At 38.6% G+C, this 16,451-nt stretch overlaps 1 protein-coding gene across 3 annotated transcripts in view; it reads right to left on the bottom strand.

Moving 5' to 3' along the window:
* The window catches only part of LOC104611960 (methylmalonate-semialdehyde dehydrogenase [acylating], mitochondrial-like), a 48,233-nt gene extending 32,336 nt beyond the window's left edge, over positions 1-15,897 (bottom strand). Inside the window, exons 1-9 of one of the 3 annotated variants that reach the window (XM_010279262.3) lie at positions 15,624-15,806; positions 12,309-12,547; positions 12,000-12,152; positions 5,993-6,090; positions 5,703-5,777; positions 5,434-5,595; positions 5,260-5,338; positions 4,932-5,086; positions 4,420-4,483 (exon numbers count right to left, since the gene is read on the bottom strand). In XM_010279262.3, coding sequence (XP_010277564.1) covers positions 4,420-4,483; positions 4,932-5,086; positions 5,260-5,338; positions 5,434-5,595; positions 5,703-5,777; positions 5,993-6,090; positions 12,000-12,152; positions 12,309-12,531 — 1,009 coding nt within the window. In that variant the 5' untranslated portion in view covers positions 12,532-12,547; positions 15,624-15,806. Of the gene's footprint in view, positions 1-4,419; positions 4,484-4,931; positions 5,087-5,259; positions 5,339-5,433; positions 5,596-5,702; positions 5,778-5,992; positions 6,091-11,999; positions 15,027-15,623 lie in introns of all 3 variants that reach the window. The other 2 variants (XM_010279261.3, XM_088890365.1) reach the window with 2 other exon arrangements.
* Between the last annotated feature and the right edge of the window lie 554 nt (positions 15,898-16,451).

The following is a 16,451-nucleotide window of genomic DNA, read 5'->3' as shown; positions in this document are numbered from 1 at the left end:
CCTTCTATGTGTGTTTTTCAGGATCTCAAGACGGGGATGAAGATTGGTGGAGGGCATGAAGCCGGTGGACTGTATTTTCTTGATGGTGGTGGACGAACGTCAACGGCCCTTCAGTCATCCATTTCTCCTCTCCAGTGGCATTGTAGATTTGGTCATCCTTCGCTGAAAGTGTTGCAGTCCTTAGTCCCTTCATTGAGTCAACTTTCTGTTTTAGATTGTGAGTCATGTCAATTTGGGAAACACCATCGTGTTCCCTTTTGTTCTAGGGTCGATAACCGTGTGTCAAGTCTTTTTTCTTTCATTCATTCAGATGTTTGGGGTCCTTATAAAGTGATGTCATATAATGGATACAGATATTTTATTATTTTTGTTGATGACTGTTCAAGAATGACGTGGCTCTATTTAATGAAAGAAAGAAGTGAATTATTTGCCATCTTCCAGAAATTTTATGCTGAGATCCGCAATCAATTTGGCGTTCACATCAAAATTTTCCGTTCTGATAATGGTCGTGAATACTTGTCTTCATCTTTTCAAGAATACTTGGACCAACATGGCATTATACACCAAACTTCATGTACCTACACTCCACAACAAAATGGGGTTGCTGAGAGAAAGAACCGCCATCTTGTAGAAACGGCACACTCCCTCATGCACCACATGAATGTTCCCAAAACCTTTTGGAGCGATGCAATGCTCACCTCTTGTTTCTTAATTAATCGGATACCCACGTCTATCCTTGATGGTCGTTCTCCTTTTAGTGTCTTATTCCCCAACATGTCTCCATTTCCGCTTTCTCCTCGGGTATTTGGGTGTGTCTGCTTCGTTCATAATCTGGGTCCCTGGACTGACAAGTTAGATGCACGTTCCCTGAAGTGTGTCTTCCTTGGCTATTCCTGAACTCAGAAAGGGTACAAGTGTTATCATCCCAGCTCTCGTCGTTCCTTGGTATGTGCTGATGTTACATTCTTCGAGTCTACTCCGTTCTTCATGGGGTCCGGTGTTACTGCTCCCTCCACATCACCACCTCCTCTTCCTCTTCCTGTGGCTGATCCACCTCCTCTGGTTCCAGTCATGCCTACGTCCTTGCCTCCGGTGCCACCGTCTGTTGACCGTCCACCCATCCGTCACGTGTATACACATCGCCCGCGTGTACCGGCTGCAGCTCTTCCAGCTTCATCACCGTCGACAGATCCAGCTCCAGCTCCAACACCAGCCTCCGACCTAGATCTTCCTATTGCCTTCTGGAAAGGTAAACGTACTTGCACCCTTCACCCTATTTCCAATTTTGTTTCACTTACCCACCTCTCTGCCTCCCATCGCCAATTCATCTCTTTGTTATCCTCCGTGGTTGTTCCTAAGGATGTCCAAAAAGCCCTTACCTCTCCAGAGTGGTGTCGTGCTATGGAAGAAGAGCTCTCTGCTCTGCATCATAATCACACTTGGGATCTCACTGCTCTTCCTCCTAGGAAGCAGGCTGTCGGTTGTAAGTGGGTGTATAGTGTTAAGTACTTGCCAGATGGTCGTGTTGAGCACTTGAAGGCGCGGCTAGTTGCCAAAGGGTACTCCCAAACCTATGGCATTGACTACACAGAGACATTCTCCCCGATTGCTAAGATAGGGTCAGTTCGTGTCGTCATCTCCCTTGCAGCTATGTATGATTGGCCTCTCCATCAGCTAGATATCAAAAATGCCTTTTTGCATGGTGATTTGCTCGAGGAGGTCTACATGGAGCAACCACCAGGGTTTGTTGCTCAGGGGGAGGATGGTAAGGTATGCAGACTTAAGAAGGCTATTTATGGACTTAAACAGTCCCCTCGAGCATGGTTTGGTAGGTTCAGTGAGGTGGTCAAGAATTTTGGTATGAAACAGTGCCAAGTTGATCACTCTGTCTTCAGTTTTGACTCTTCGGCAGGCAAAATAATATTGGTGGTGTATGTGGATGATATCGTTGTGATTGGGAATGATAAAATGGGCATTGACAGATTGAAGGCATTCCTACAAGAACACTTTCAGACAAAGGACCTTGGCAAGTTGAAATACTTTTTGGGCATAGAGGTAGCAAGATCTAAGCATGGCATTAATTTGTGTCAGAGGAAATATGTGTTTGATTTACTGGAAGAAACAGGGTTGTTGGGTACTAAACCGGCTGAGACACCTATGGAAACAAATACGAGGCTGATTAGTGATATAGGTGAAGTATTTGAAGACCCTGGCAGATATCGACGACTTGTAGGCAAACTAAACTATCTAACCATTACTCAGCCAGATATTTCATTTGCGGTTAGTGTGGTGAGTCAGTTCATGTAGAAACCTTTGGTCCCACATTGGAATGCAGTGCTAAGGATTGTGAGGTATCTGAAAGGAGCTCCTGGTCGTGGTTTGCTGTACAGGAGTGGTGGAAAACTGGTAGTAGAAGGATACACCGATGCTGATTGGGCAGGTTCTATGTCTGATAGACGATCTACCACAGGCTATTGCACCTTTCTGGGGGGGTAACTTGGTAACGTGGAAAAGTAAGAAGCAAACAGTTGTGGCAAGAAGCAGTGCAGAAGCAGAATATAGGGCCATGGTACATACTGCTTGTGAATTAGTGTGGCTGAGGAACCTTCTACTTGTTGAGAATGTTGATGTGTACTATTATGTTAATTCGAGTGCCTCTTACTTAAAGAAGGGCACTTAAGTCTTTTCCAATAAGTTAATAATATAATAACAGGTCTGGCCGAATCTAGGGATAATTTTTTCTCTAATTCGAACCAACCCTTCTCTCTTTTCTTTCTTCTTCTTTCATCTCCTACTTCTTGCTGTTTACTTTACTTTACAGTCAACGAACAAGACAGAATTCTAGGGCAGGTCAAACTTCAACACCCTTCTTCCTAAGGACCTCAACAACCATGGATTTGTCTTGTTAGAGTCACTGTGTGGTGTATCTTCTGCATTTCTCTTTATACATACAATTCCATGATTAAATATCAAGGAAAATTTGAATCTTAGAGGCACTTTTGTGGAAAAGAATCCAACCCAATTTCATATGCCTTTGCTTTGTAAAATGTGTCCATATCCCCAATTCTTCATTTTAAATTTTTCACCTTATGAGGGAACCATCAATATTTATCAGCAATTCATTCAGCAAGATCTACAAAGCCATTACACAAACCACATCCGTCCACAAGGGTTTATTATCAAACAAAAGATACTGAAGGGCACTTTCACTGCACCGTCTTAGCCATTAAGTCAGTGAGGGATGAGGAAGCCTCAAGCATTTAGAATTGGAGCTTCCACCACTCCCTTATTTTCTAACAAAACCTCCACAGTCACATGCAAAGTCTAAAGAAAAGTATAATATATACTGCTGGAGCAGAAGGATTCCTCAGACCAAGGATGAGATGCAAGACCTGCTCAACACCAATTTCTTGTATGGGCAAAGAGGTCCTATTTCCAGCCTTCAGAAATGCCCACTGTAACTTTCAATTGGTGGTTTAGTGTACAAAAGGACAAGTGATAATGCAACCAAAGTTGGACAACTTCAGTAAGTCTAGCAAGCCCAACAGAGATTTCACACATGTTGCTGTTTACAACCAAAACCAATTTGGATTGATTTTGTTTTGTTTTTTCGATCAGAAATAAGAGATTTTATTTTTCATGATACAAACAATCATGCTACTCTTATCAGAACTCGCCTGTTCCTTATCAAGCATTGTCCATGGGTATCCCCTGAACCACTAACAAAGGACTCACCTCCCCAAATTTCACTTTCAGTTGGTTGCCAAGCATACATAACAAATAGAACAAACATGCATGCCCTCAATAGAGTGGAATAGTAAAATTGGATTCATTTGTGATAAATCAACTTCAATTATATAGATGAAAGAGCTGGAAACTGTAGCTTAGTCCTATAGGGGGGCTATAAGAAGATTCAGAAACTTAAATACTAATAATAACAGTCAGAGTTCAATGGGAAAGAAGATCAGCAAATGGATGGCAGATTTTCTAGCCAAACAAGAGGTATATAGGAATCAGTTCTTTTGGGCTCAACCGTAAGCTGTGTGATATAGTTTAGAGGTGGCATCTCGCACCTCATTGTGGGGAGTCTGTTCTATGTAACCTTGTGACTTTTAATTAATAAAATTATATTACTTATCAAAAAAAAAATCAATTATATAGCTCAATTGGCTAATGCTATAGCAACCTGGCAGGGTCATGTCCATATTAACAAAATTTACATGTTCTATAAGTGCTCCAGCTACCTAGGTGGTCATGTCTATGTTAACAAAATTTTGTATCCAAGTAACATTCAGTCACACAACTCATGAACGTTCAATAGAAAATAAACAAGTTCCATTTTATCATTGGGTTGCATGGAAATCACAGAACCATCTAAGTGAAGTATATAAACAAAAAATGCTATGGAGAAAAAGTCACCTGGATCTTTCTCTGATGGCTTTAGAATAAAGGTATTTCCACATGACACAGCCATTGGGAACATCTGTAGATATCATAAAACTGATAACTATAACAAGTTTTTCCAGGTAACAAGAAAAAAAATTCTCAATTACTACCATATTTATGTCATTATCATCATCATCTAAGCCTTATCCCAACTATATGGGATTGGCTACATGAATCCTATTTTGAATCATTTCTTACTATTCACCATATTGATGTCATCTGTGTGATAAACAAAAGTAGTTTACAAATGTTTCCATATACTATAGCAAAGAAACAGTTTCAATTCCAGCCTAAGCTAGTATTTAGTCCCCTTCCCCTCATATTAGAGGACAGCGTTAAACACCTAAATATGCAATAACATACTTACGTATCACAAAATACCAAATTACCAATTGAGCCATGCTCTTGATTGTAGTTATCTAATTATCATTAAAAAGAAAAAATAAGATAGAAGGTAAAAGGCAAAAAAAAAATCATAACCATACCCATAATGGAATCATTGCTGGAAAGTTAAAGGAGCATATCCCAGCACAAACACCAAGTGGTTCCCTAATGCTGTATGTGTCAATTCCATTTGACCCATTGGAGACAAACTCCCCCATCTGCAAAGTTGCCATTCCACAAGTTTGTTCTACCACCTCTGTCAAAGAAAATTAAAGAATCCATAGACAGCCATCCATCAAAAGTTAAAACCTGAACTTGAATTCTAATAAATCAATCTTCTCAAACCTAAAGCTACCAAACCAATAAACAAGAGCCAACAAAACACCAAATAATCTATACTTTACCTTCTCTCAAAAAAAGTGCACTTACCTAACCCACAAAGCACATCATCACGGGCATCTTTCAGAGTCTTTCCATGTTCAACAGTAATAATCATGGCAAGCTTATCCTGTAGACAATTATATTGGTTCACATGTACTAATGGTATAAACTTTCTAGAAATGGGGAAAATATATAATATAAAAATTCATATGTTGTACTTACAATGTCTCTTCGGATGAGCTCTTGAAGCTTGAACATAATGCACTGCCGGGTAGCAATGGGTGTTTTTTTCCATGAAGGAAAAGCCTGTTTTGCTGCAGTTACTGCAGCTTTGAACTCTTCCTTGGTAGTCAAGGGAACTAGAGAAACCATCTCTTGTGTTACCTAGTATTAATGGATCAAAAAAAAATTATTGGAAAGAAAAAGGAAAAAACACTATTACAACAAGAAAAAAAAATGAGGTTAGAAATTTGATGGCATTCTAGTCTTACAGGATCTATAACAGCAACGGAAGCAGTTGCTTTTGATTCCACAAATTCTCCTCCAATAAAATTGCGGACCCTTGGCTACAATCAAGTTAAGGACAAACATAAAAGAAAAATCAAACATCACATCCTTATATTAAGGTTGATTAGCATCCCAATAATGACACATTATACATGACAGAAATTGTGTAGATTAAATTCAAGCAAGGCAAAAGCGTAGTAGGTTATATTGTTTTCATGTCTGGGGACCAAATTCAAGCAAGACAAAAACCTAGTATTTTCATATTTGAATATACCGGAGGGTATATGCGGCTTGGAGATGCCTCCATGGATTCTGAGGAATGTGAAATTCCAAGAGCAGAAGTTGAATGCCTGCATTGTTTTAAGCTTTCCACTGCAAAAAGACATTTCTTATTGACTGCACAAGATTTAGAAGAAAAAAAATATTGCAACAATGAAAAAGGTTTTCCAGAGATTGTAGGGTTTCCAACCAGACATTTCTCCAATTGCTCATGCAAATCCAATGGATTGTCAAGATCCCACTACATTCAGTAGTCAGTACTTGCTCCACTTTCCATATTTATAATTTATATGCCATTATGGAACATTTTTTTATGAGTCATTATGGACTAGTTGCACACAAAAACATAATTATAGAATATTTTCCATTGGGAAGCAATTGAACTGAAAGGCCAGGATTGTGTATTGCAGTCTAATTGAGCCATCATATGGTAACCAAGTTACCTAAGCACAATTGATACCAACTGCATTTCAATTTAACCATTTAGACAGTTGGTGGCTAAAGGAAGACATTTGCAATAATCTTTTATGGTAAATTACAAACAGCCGCCCTGTGCTTAAGGAGGTGGTAACACTTAGCCCCCCAAAATTCCAAATTCCAGCACCTTGCCCCGACCCACTAACAGGGTTGAAGGTGAAAGTATGTTTTTTCTTTTTTTGATAATTTGTATGGATTGTATTAATATCAAGAAAAGGAGGGCAAGAAACCCTCAAAACATATAAAAAATGTGTGCCTGTATGTATAGATAGATCATGTACATTCAGATCCTATACAAGAACGACACTCCAGATCCTATACAAGAACGACACAAAAAATGATGGACAGCCAGTGGTCATTAAAGAAATTAAATTGCCCATTCAAGCTTCTATGGGCTGACAAAAATATCAAGATTACGAGAATAATCATTCTAAACCACCAATCATTCTCAATGTGTTCTCAAAATGAACTTTGTTGAAAGAAAGTTCAGAGAAACATGTGTTAGGATTTTAGAAAAAACTAAGTCAAAAGGGCAAAATGGTATCATAAAATGACATAAGGGTAGTTTGGTGTTTTAGAAACATCTAGAGGAAAATTCTATGAAGTTAACTGGTGGAATGCTAGTGGTGGGGGAAAACCGGAAAAGTGCTAAACTATGGAAGTTCAGGGGGAGGGGTCTTTGTCAACAAACAAAGTTTGGGGGGCTAAGTGTCACTACCCCCTAAATACAGAGTGGCTTTCTGTAATTTACCCAATTTTTTTATCAGTAACAATAATTATATTGAGATAGAAAATATATATATAATGCAGCATGCTCTCAAAGATATTTGGAGGACAGAAACAACTCAAAACAGCCATTTACTGAGAGTAATAAATTATCTGACAAAAATAGATTCTACATAATCTTAAGCTTAAGTTAAAAACATAAAGGTTTAGTACATGTTTCTAGCACTTATATATGCCATAGTCTAAAAGCTCAAATATCTTGATTTGTGAACATTTTCATAACTAATTCTTAATGCCAAGAGATTGCCTAGACATCCTGACCAAAGATAGGCCCATTTATTGTCAGACGCAACTTTTTTTCTAAAGATAAAAGCAATAATATTGTTTCAAACTTTCTACCACTTGCTGAGGGAACCTCTCCCTCCTTTTTGATTTATTTAATAGAATATAATTTCATCTTTCAAAAATATACACAATAATTTCATGAGTCCTATCCTTATTTCTCTAATTTAGTAAATAAAAAAAGGGTCATTGCACAAGCATAGACCCACTCATATATACAATAATCTAAGGAGGATTTTGGGTTAATTTGTGGGAAGCTGTAGATCTTTGTAAATTTTTTTCTTAAGGCTATTTTCTTTTGGGTGGGGGGGCTTATTGTTAAGGGATGTATTATTTTTATTTTTGGTGAAAGCACTTCACCAAAAGATGTACTCTTCGTTTAATGAAATTTTCCTTTACAAGAAAGACCCATCGTGACAGGCCAAAGTTTTTCTTTTATCAGCAAAAGAGAATTTTATTTGAAATTAGGGTTAAAATAAAGTTTTACAGCTTTGTGTATGGGATTAATGCTCCCACGCTATTACATATTTCTGTCCCCCTTTACATTGCAGCCCAAAACAATTGTTGCCTCAAAGCCCCTTGTTTAGTAAGATAATCAGCTAGCCCATTTGCACTCCTTCTAACCCATTTGAATTCAGCCTCTACCTCCCTTGCAACCTTTTCCACTTCCCTTATCACTTGTTTGAATGTCCACAGAATACTTCTATTGTTTTTAGCCCAAGAGATGATCACCTTGACAGGCCAAAGTTCCCTAGCCTTGATTATCCTCATACACAGTTTACAATCATTGACACTACTTTTTCAGTTCATTTGACATGTAACCCTAGCTCTGGAGTTCACTTTATTCTATCAAGCTCAAGAGAAAAGACTACCCCAATTTTGGTTTTTGCATGGAGCCTACAACATTGATTATAAGCCCAACAACTATCCCATCATGAATGATGAAACTACATATTTAGCGACAGAAAAGGACCATTATTTTAGATATGGTACATTAATGACTTGATATCATAACTCCACAAGGTTTGCTACTTCAGTACTTGTGGAAGTGGAAAGCCAAATGTAAGGTCATGTGGTCACTCAAATGAACATGTGAGGGGAGGTTTGTCATGTGATGGTAGACCAATTTGTTGATCTATCATCGTCTACCTTTCCGCAAACTCTGGTTCATCGTAAGATTTGGTGAGGCAAAGGTGGGAGATTTGAAAAGGGTTTGCTTTTGAAAGCATTAAAGGGAAGAAAGAGCTACATTCAAGAGGCCATATGCAAGAAACAATAGAGATCGGGAAATACTTGAGACCTGATGCATTGAAAGGCAAGTCACCTTCAGAGGGGAATTGCTCAGGTATTGCATCAAAGGTTGCATCTCCTGGTCAGGTTTTGTCCTTGGGAAAAAAAGAAGTTCAGACGTCAAAATATTTTAAGTCAGCATCTTCTGGAGTTTTGGAAGATGCCATAATAGTTGAAGAACAGATTAGATTATCAAAAGGAGCTTCAGCGTGCTCTGGAAGGTAGTGGTGTGAAATCGCAGTTGGTTTTCGTTGAAATTTTAGAAGAAACAGCAAAGGAAGATGAGCTGGAAAGGGATTCTTCTTCACACTGTGTCATTGATGTGCTTCCGACTGTTGAGAGATTTGATTCAGAGACGATAAAGCAAGAAGTTGGTATTGATAATTCAAGGAAGAGGAAGGTTAGTGCTGACAGTACTCATATTCAGAAGGAGATTGGTTATGCTCATGCCTTAGACTAACTTGTCAGAGCTGGAAATTGTAGGCAATGAGGTGATCGGGGGAATGAAACTGAAAAATCCAAGGATTTTAAGAGCCCATGTTGGGAAGTGGAGATGGTGGAACATGGTTCTGTTTCCCATGTGTTTATTGGAAAACTGGGAGTGGATTTAGGGAGGAAAAGAGATAAAATAAGATAGCATGATCTAAAAAGGATGATAGTGCTGTGGTATGTGTGAAAAACCAAAGGGTCCAAATAGCGGTCATTTAGTCCATGTTACCGAAGTGTTCCACTAGCTGAAGGAAGGTCTTTATGGGGTTGGCTCTTGTAGTAAGTACAAAAGTACTTATAAGAGGAAGGGGGTATAGAACAGAAATAGAAATCGAAACCTCATAAGTAGCAGCAGTGATACAGATTTGGCGAAGGGAGAGGTTGAGAAGAAGACTAGACATTCCTCTGGTACACAAAAAGATGTATTGTTAGAGAGGAGGTATTGCCAGGAACTGAGTTGGAAATAGAAGAAGAGAAGATGGATGATGAGGAAGAGGAAAAGATAATGGAAATTAAAGTCCAAGTGAGCAAATTATCGGGGGGGGGGGGGGGGGGGTTATGTTAGGAGGGGAAGAGTTGCAAGAAAATGTTTTGGGATTTGGAAAAGAAGTATCCTGTGAGTGAGGAAAGCTCTGACGGGGAGTCTTGAGTAATGGAAGGCTGCTTACAGAGTCAAATTTTGAATCAAAGATTTAGGGGGTGAGCTTTTTCAGGGTTCAAAGTTTTTCTAGGTCTTGGTAGAATAGTTTATGAAAGATGTATTCTAAGGGGTCTTGGAAGTTTTTGATGTTATGGGCTTTGAGTTTTTCTTTTTCTCTTGTGGGTGATAGCTTATCACCTTTTTTCTTTAATATAGTTTTCTTTTCTATTTATTACTAAAAAATATAATCCATAACAAGGAGATTGAGCATGTTGCCCATAGAATTAGAATGGGTTGGGCATTGGCAAAATGGAAAGTGCATCTGGAATCCTATGTAGCAGAAGACCACTTAGGCCAAAAGGAAATTTTCATAAAATAGTTGTAAGGTAAGTGATGCTGTATCGAAAATGAATGTGGCAGAAACATGCTGTTGAGATGGATAAGTGGAAAAACTAAAAAATGATAGGATCAAAAATATAGCATATTCTTAGGAACTTAGAAGTATATCCAATAGGTGGTAAAATGAGGGAAAGTAGGCTAAGATGGTTTGGGCACATGCAGAGAAGACCATCTACAGCACCAGTAAGAATTCATCTGTTACAAGTTGAAGGGTCTAAAAGACTAGCGGCAAAAACAAAAGGTCATGGATTGAAGCAGTGAGAAATGATAAGGAGGACCAGGGTAAAACTGAATTGGGAGTTCATCCTCCTCATCTCCTACTATTCATGATAGTTGGGTCCCTTCTTTACAGAACAGGGTAAAACTGAATTTTGATGGCAGTTCTATAGGTAACCCTGGTCCCTCTGGAATTGGGGGTGTTTTTAGAGATGTGGAAGGAAGAATTTTGGCTCTTTTCTCTAGACCAATTGGGCTGGGCGATTCACTTATGGTGGAGGTATTTTCACTATTGCAAGGGCTCAGGTTGGCAAAACAAATGGGTTTTCAGCAGCTGGAAGTGGAGAGAGATTCAAAACTGGTTATAGGCTGGATGCAAACAAACAGGTTAGGCACCTGGACTCTTAGATAAACTGTAAGGGAAATTTGGAACCTGACAAGGGAGCTTAGAGTACAGTCCAAATGGGCTAGAAGATCAGCAAATGCCTTGGCAGATGCTTTAAAAAAAGCAAGGGGTTAATAGGGAAACTTTATTTTGGGCATGTCTGTAAGACTGTTGTGATGTGGGGTTCACCTTTTAAAGGTGAACTATCTTTTAAAATTTAATGAAAGTTACCGCTTCCAATCAAAAAAAGAAAACTATGGATATGGCATTGAATAGTAGCATGGTGGAAGAGGACTTATATAGCCAATCCCATATGGTTGGAACAAGGCCTAGTTAAGACTTGAAATGCTACCATATTTCAGTAGAATTATGTGTTTCTTATTTTGTGGATCTAACATCTGAACAGATACAATTGAAATTTAACTGAGATTTATCTAAGTTTTATCAGAATTTCAACTAGGAGAGTTTAACCATGGTTGCCATGAAAATGAAAATTCAGTCTCACTGGAAATTTAAAACCTACACTATTGGGTACCATAGGATTGTAAGAAATCTTCATACTCAATTCAGTTTGAACTTTACAACATATACTGTCTCAAAAGGATGTTCCTAATCAAGTTTTATTCAGCAAGATCGCAACCAGGCCTTAGTTTCAGGCCAGCTCTCTTAACAATCTGGAATTAGAAACTAGCCTGGTCAGAGCTTATTCCATCAGCCCCTTCTTTGACATTGCAAATTATAATCATGGTTTTCTTCTTCCACTACACTACTTTATTTGCACATTTCCTTGTCTTCCCTACCTCTCATGTGTAAACCCTTCATAACATTAGACTAGCCCTATTTGAGGTGGTCTTATCCTTGAGCTAAGGCCTTGAGCAATTGTCAGCCCAAGCATGTATGATATAAGTTTTACTGCACACAGACAGACATACTAATAGAACTACAAACCCTTCCTTGATTTTCAGATTTTCCAATCTTTAATAAATCCCTCATTATTGATTCACAAAAGAGGAAGAACCTCTGGGATTTGGGTTTGACCTGATAGATTCCCTTTACGGATCTTAGCTTTGATGTTGTAAACATGCCTTGATCTTGATAAAAGCCTTGGATTGTTTTGCCCAAGTACACTGAGGATTTGACGTGGTTTTATACCAGCTTCAGTCATTTCAACAATCTGTAACACCTCTTTCTCTGAAAAACGACAAAAAGAAGGATGGTCGGAAATATCTCTTAAAGGTTCATGATTGTGTTCCTCATTTTTTATCGTGAGTATCCACAAGTTATTTTGCCTTTTACCCACAACTTCGAAAGGACAATTTATTAGGCGAGAGGTTACTGTTCTTTTACGAATATTTTCAGTCTTCCGCCTTCTACGATAAACACCTCCTCTATCACAACCAAGGATTACAGTCTTCTCCTTCCTAGAATTCTTAATGGTTACCACATATCCTTGGGTCACACCAAAGTCGCGAACATGTTTGATAAGCTCTTCACGATTCTGAAAGGTTCCAGCTGGTGGTGGAAGCATCTTGGTTTGCTCATTGGGCTCCTCACAACTTTGAGTCTCCATCACAGTGAAGTAAGACCTAAATAAGAACATAATAAGATATAAATTTAATAGAGGGGAAAAAAGACCAAATAGCTAGACAAGAAAGAAGAGAATCCAAAGTAAGAAGCATACAATCAATGCCCTTAATAGCAGTGTTATTTGAGGTTTTAAACATTTCACTGGATTTTCTACCATTCAGATTTATTTTTAAGGTGTGGGGGTTTCAGGAATTTCACTCTAACCTGGAAAATCTATGAGAATTGATGGAAGATTGAAGGAGGATTTGGAAAACATAGAATTTATTAAGTTAGAAACTCAAGGGAGTTTACAAGTTTTAGCCATATAGTTAAAAAAAAAATGCTGACCCAAGATATCTAGGGTCTTGGGAGGGGTATAATGGGCATGGTCCTAACCTTTGGCTTTTTTTTTTTGCACAAAGTGGCCACCCTCAAACTTGAACCCATTTTCTCAACGTGCCAGCCTGAGTTTGCCATTACACCAAGTAATGACCAATGTTAAAACAAGGAAGTGTGATGTGAGATGTTCCACTACGCACTACCTAGAAGCGTGAGGCATAGTTCAGAACGCTAGAGGCATAAGCCTCCTGAGCAGATATCTTGTATTAAGAAGGATATCTTATATTAAGAAGAATGAAGGTGCATAACACTAGCTGAAAGGAGGGGTCCTGTCTAAGTGGGAGTGAGAATAATTTTTGTTTTAGGCTTGTATTAACATGAAATCATAGTTTTTAAGGTGCCAAGGTGAGGCTAGGTGACAAGGGGACACCTTGTCACCTAGGCGATGGATTTCTAGTAAAAGACATATATCCTATGGTAGTTCCATAACCATATTTCCTTCATAATTACCCATAGTTTTCATAAGTATAAACTTCATATTAAAATATAGAAAATCAACATATTCATGAGACGAAAAAGAAGAAAGAAAAGAAAATTCAAAAAATATAGGGGCTGAACCCCTATTTCTGTTATAGGAAAAGAAGAAAATAAAAGGTGGAGGAAGAAGAAAATGTGTTGATTAGACAAAATTTTTAAGTTCTTCCTAACTTATTGGTTCAGGTTTTGAAGTCTTTGAGGGTTCAATACAGCATTTAGCAATGTCTATGTTGGTTAAACCCTAACAAGTAAGTAAATAATAAAAAGAAATTAGTATATAAACACACAAAACTAATATGTTAGTTTAATAATGTCTATTTTATAATTATAATCTCAAAAAATTAAGAATATAAAAATATTTTATAACATAATGTACAAAACTGCTTGGCGATTACACAAAATTAAGATACAACACCAGAGTATGGCCAGATCCTGATAGTGCACGATCAAGGGTCAGCCGAAGAGACAAAGGTACTGGCAGTAATGATTGACATTTTGGAAATTGTGAGCACCATATTTTCCCACCTTCTTATAATCATTATGAGGGCCTACTTAGACCAAGGGCGAGGTTTGGAAGCAGCGGAGGGGACTCTTCCATGACACAAAGGCTCTACATCACCACAAAGCCACGAGCTCTGGCATGAAATAAGCTTCACATTAATGAAACCTCATTAATGAGGTACAGGAAGAGGCATGACAAGGGGAATAAGGGTCTCCATCATGTGACACCTGGACTATTGATGTGATGCCGCAAATAGGAGATAAGATTTGAGGCACCTAATTGATGGATTCATGATGATAGCTGAATCATCTGATGTTCCATAAGTGGACCTCTCTCCGTTGAAGAGGATTATAAATACCTCTCAAGTAGTCTCAACTACCAGCATTAAGGACAAGGAGGAACAAACAAAGAAGCTCCATTAGCTCTCTTAATGAAACTCGCCCTCAAGTCTCTCCCCAGTTCACAACCCAACCCTTATATTCTAGTAGGCCACTCAGTACTTGAAAAGGCATCAGAGCCATCTTCTTGCAGAAGCTTCCCCATATAGTCACAAGCACCGTTGGAAGTTCGCACTAGCCTGCAGATCGCGACATATACCATGTGTAGATCAAAGGACCCAACTCTGTTTCTTCTAATTCAATAATATTACTTTACCTGTATCCAAAAAAAAAAAAAACAAAAAAGGAACTTGAAAAACAATGGCATGAAGACGCCACTATAAAATTCCTCTCTACCAACCCATCTTTTGCCAATGAAGCAGCTATAGCATTACATTCTCAAACAACCCATCTCAATGAAATTGGATATAACAAGACTAAAAATCTTCTCTGTAATGCAAAGAATCTCAGTAGCTCAGTAGCTCAGTAGCTCAGTAGCTCAGTAGCTCCAGGCCTCTTGTTTAACCCATCTAACGTTATTGCTTGTGTGGCTTTAATTAATAGAGACTTGAACCCCTTGTTGGAAGGACATTTCTTCAACTTTTTTTTTGGTGATACGTATGCCATTTCTTCAGCTTCATCAGATAAGATTCTTCCTCCAACCCACAAAAAACTCCAAGTACTGGAACCATCTTGACATCTAAAACCACTTCCAGCTTCCCGAGTCAGGGGTTTTCAAGTGATCTAGCAGAATAAACTCACTGAAATGAGTTGTGCACTGTTCAGTTGGTAGACTAATTAAGAAGTTATCAAAAAAAGTCGTACTTAATTCAAATCTGAGAAAAAAAGAAGCCGTACTTAATCAAGTTTTAAAAAAAAAAGCGTACAGGTACTTTCCTCGTTACTATTTTGTTCAATCTGTTGTTTTCTTTGCTTTTTGTTCTTTACATGAAAAATATATTTTTGTTCTTCTATGTTATAAAAGCAGCACTATTAGTAGAATTTAAGTAACCCCCTCCTGTAATTAAATTACACATACAACTTCTTAACTGTACAACTCTATTAACGAGCTTTTGTTCTCTTCGCTTGTCGGAGACCAAAAACAAATAAAGTGAACACCACACGCGAAGAACTGAGCATTAGATGGATCAATACTTGGACAGGTGGAATTAACAAAGGAAATGGGATAACAATAACTGAAAAAATTAGTGTAAGCAGTGACTACAAAAAACGAACCTCCTGGCTCCTGTTAATAGAAGAAAAAAGCCCTAATTGATTCACTTACTCTTCTTTTCCTTCTCTGTCACAAATGTCAATGCATCTCTAGGATTGGGGCCATACCTTTTGTTGAAGGATCAGTACACACTCCCCCGCAGGAAACCCTTGTTACTTAGTTTCGCCAACTCTGCGGAGACGATTTACGTTCCCTTGCTTCACTTGTGAGGTCATAGAGACTAGAGAAAGAGGAAGAAAAAGCAAGTTACGGTGAGAAGTTGAAAGCTTCGAGATCGAGCTTGATGCTTCAGAGTTCAAAGTAGGCGTTTAACGTCAGCTTTGAGCTGGAGACCGTAACACTGGATCCTACGAAGTTGTCTGTCTTGTCCCATGGAAAAATGAAAAGCCGGGTTGTAAAACCATGGTTTTACGTTTCCGAAATTTCGGTCGTTTCAGACCCTGTGTCGGAAGGTATGGCTAGCAGCTAGCTTGCTGGTTGTAACTTGTAGCACAGTTGAGAACATGAGATCGAATCCTGACTTTATCTGGTTTTAGGGAGCGGAGTGGGTTGTGTTGTGACAGCGGTGATCATTTTCAAGATTGGGCCTGATGAGACCAAGACTTTAAGCCTAACATATTTAGAGTCGTGAGTGAGAAGTCCAACCTAGGCCCATTGGGCCTAGGCTGGGGGGCCGTGCCCGAATCCAAGTGGTGCCCATTTTCATGGGTGCTAACTGCTAAGCCCATTTCAGACCTGGACCGGCCCATGTTCAACCCTAGTTCTTGGTGTTTGGGTGAAGGACTACCCTAGTTGTGTATAGGGATGCAATTTTGGTCAGGTTGAACCAAACTGAAAATTAGGATTGGGATAAAGTTCAGGTTAGGGTTAGAGTTGAAAAATCGAACCTGACTTAACTTCATATTTGGATGTATAAAGATTATATAAATGTGTAT

This window comes from Nelumbo nucifera, chromosome 1, assembly GCF_055504915.1.
Source record: "Nelumbo nucifera cultivar China Antique chromosome 1, China Antique-T2T, whole genome shotgun sequence".
In the NCBI taxonomy this organism is placed as follows: domain Eukaryota; kingdom Viridiplantae; phylum Streptophyta; class Magnoliopsida; order Proteales; family Nelumbonaceae; genus Nelumbo; species Nelumbo nucifera.
The sequence above is the reverse complement of the archived record's forward strand: the minus strand, read 5'-3'. Positions and strand labels throughout refer to the sequence as shown.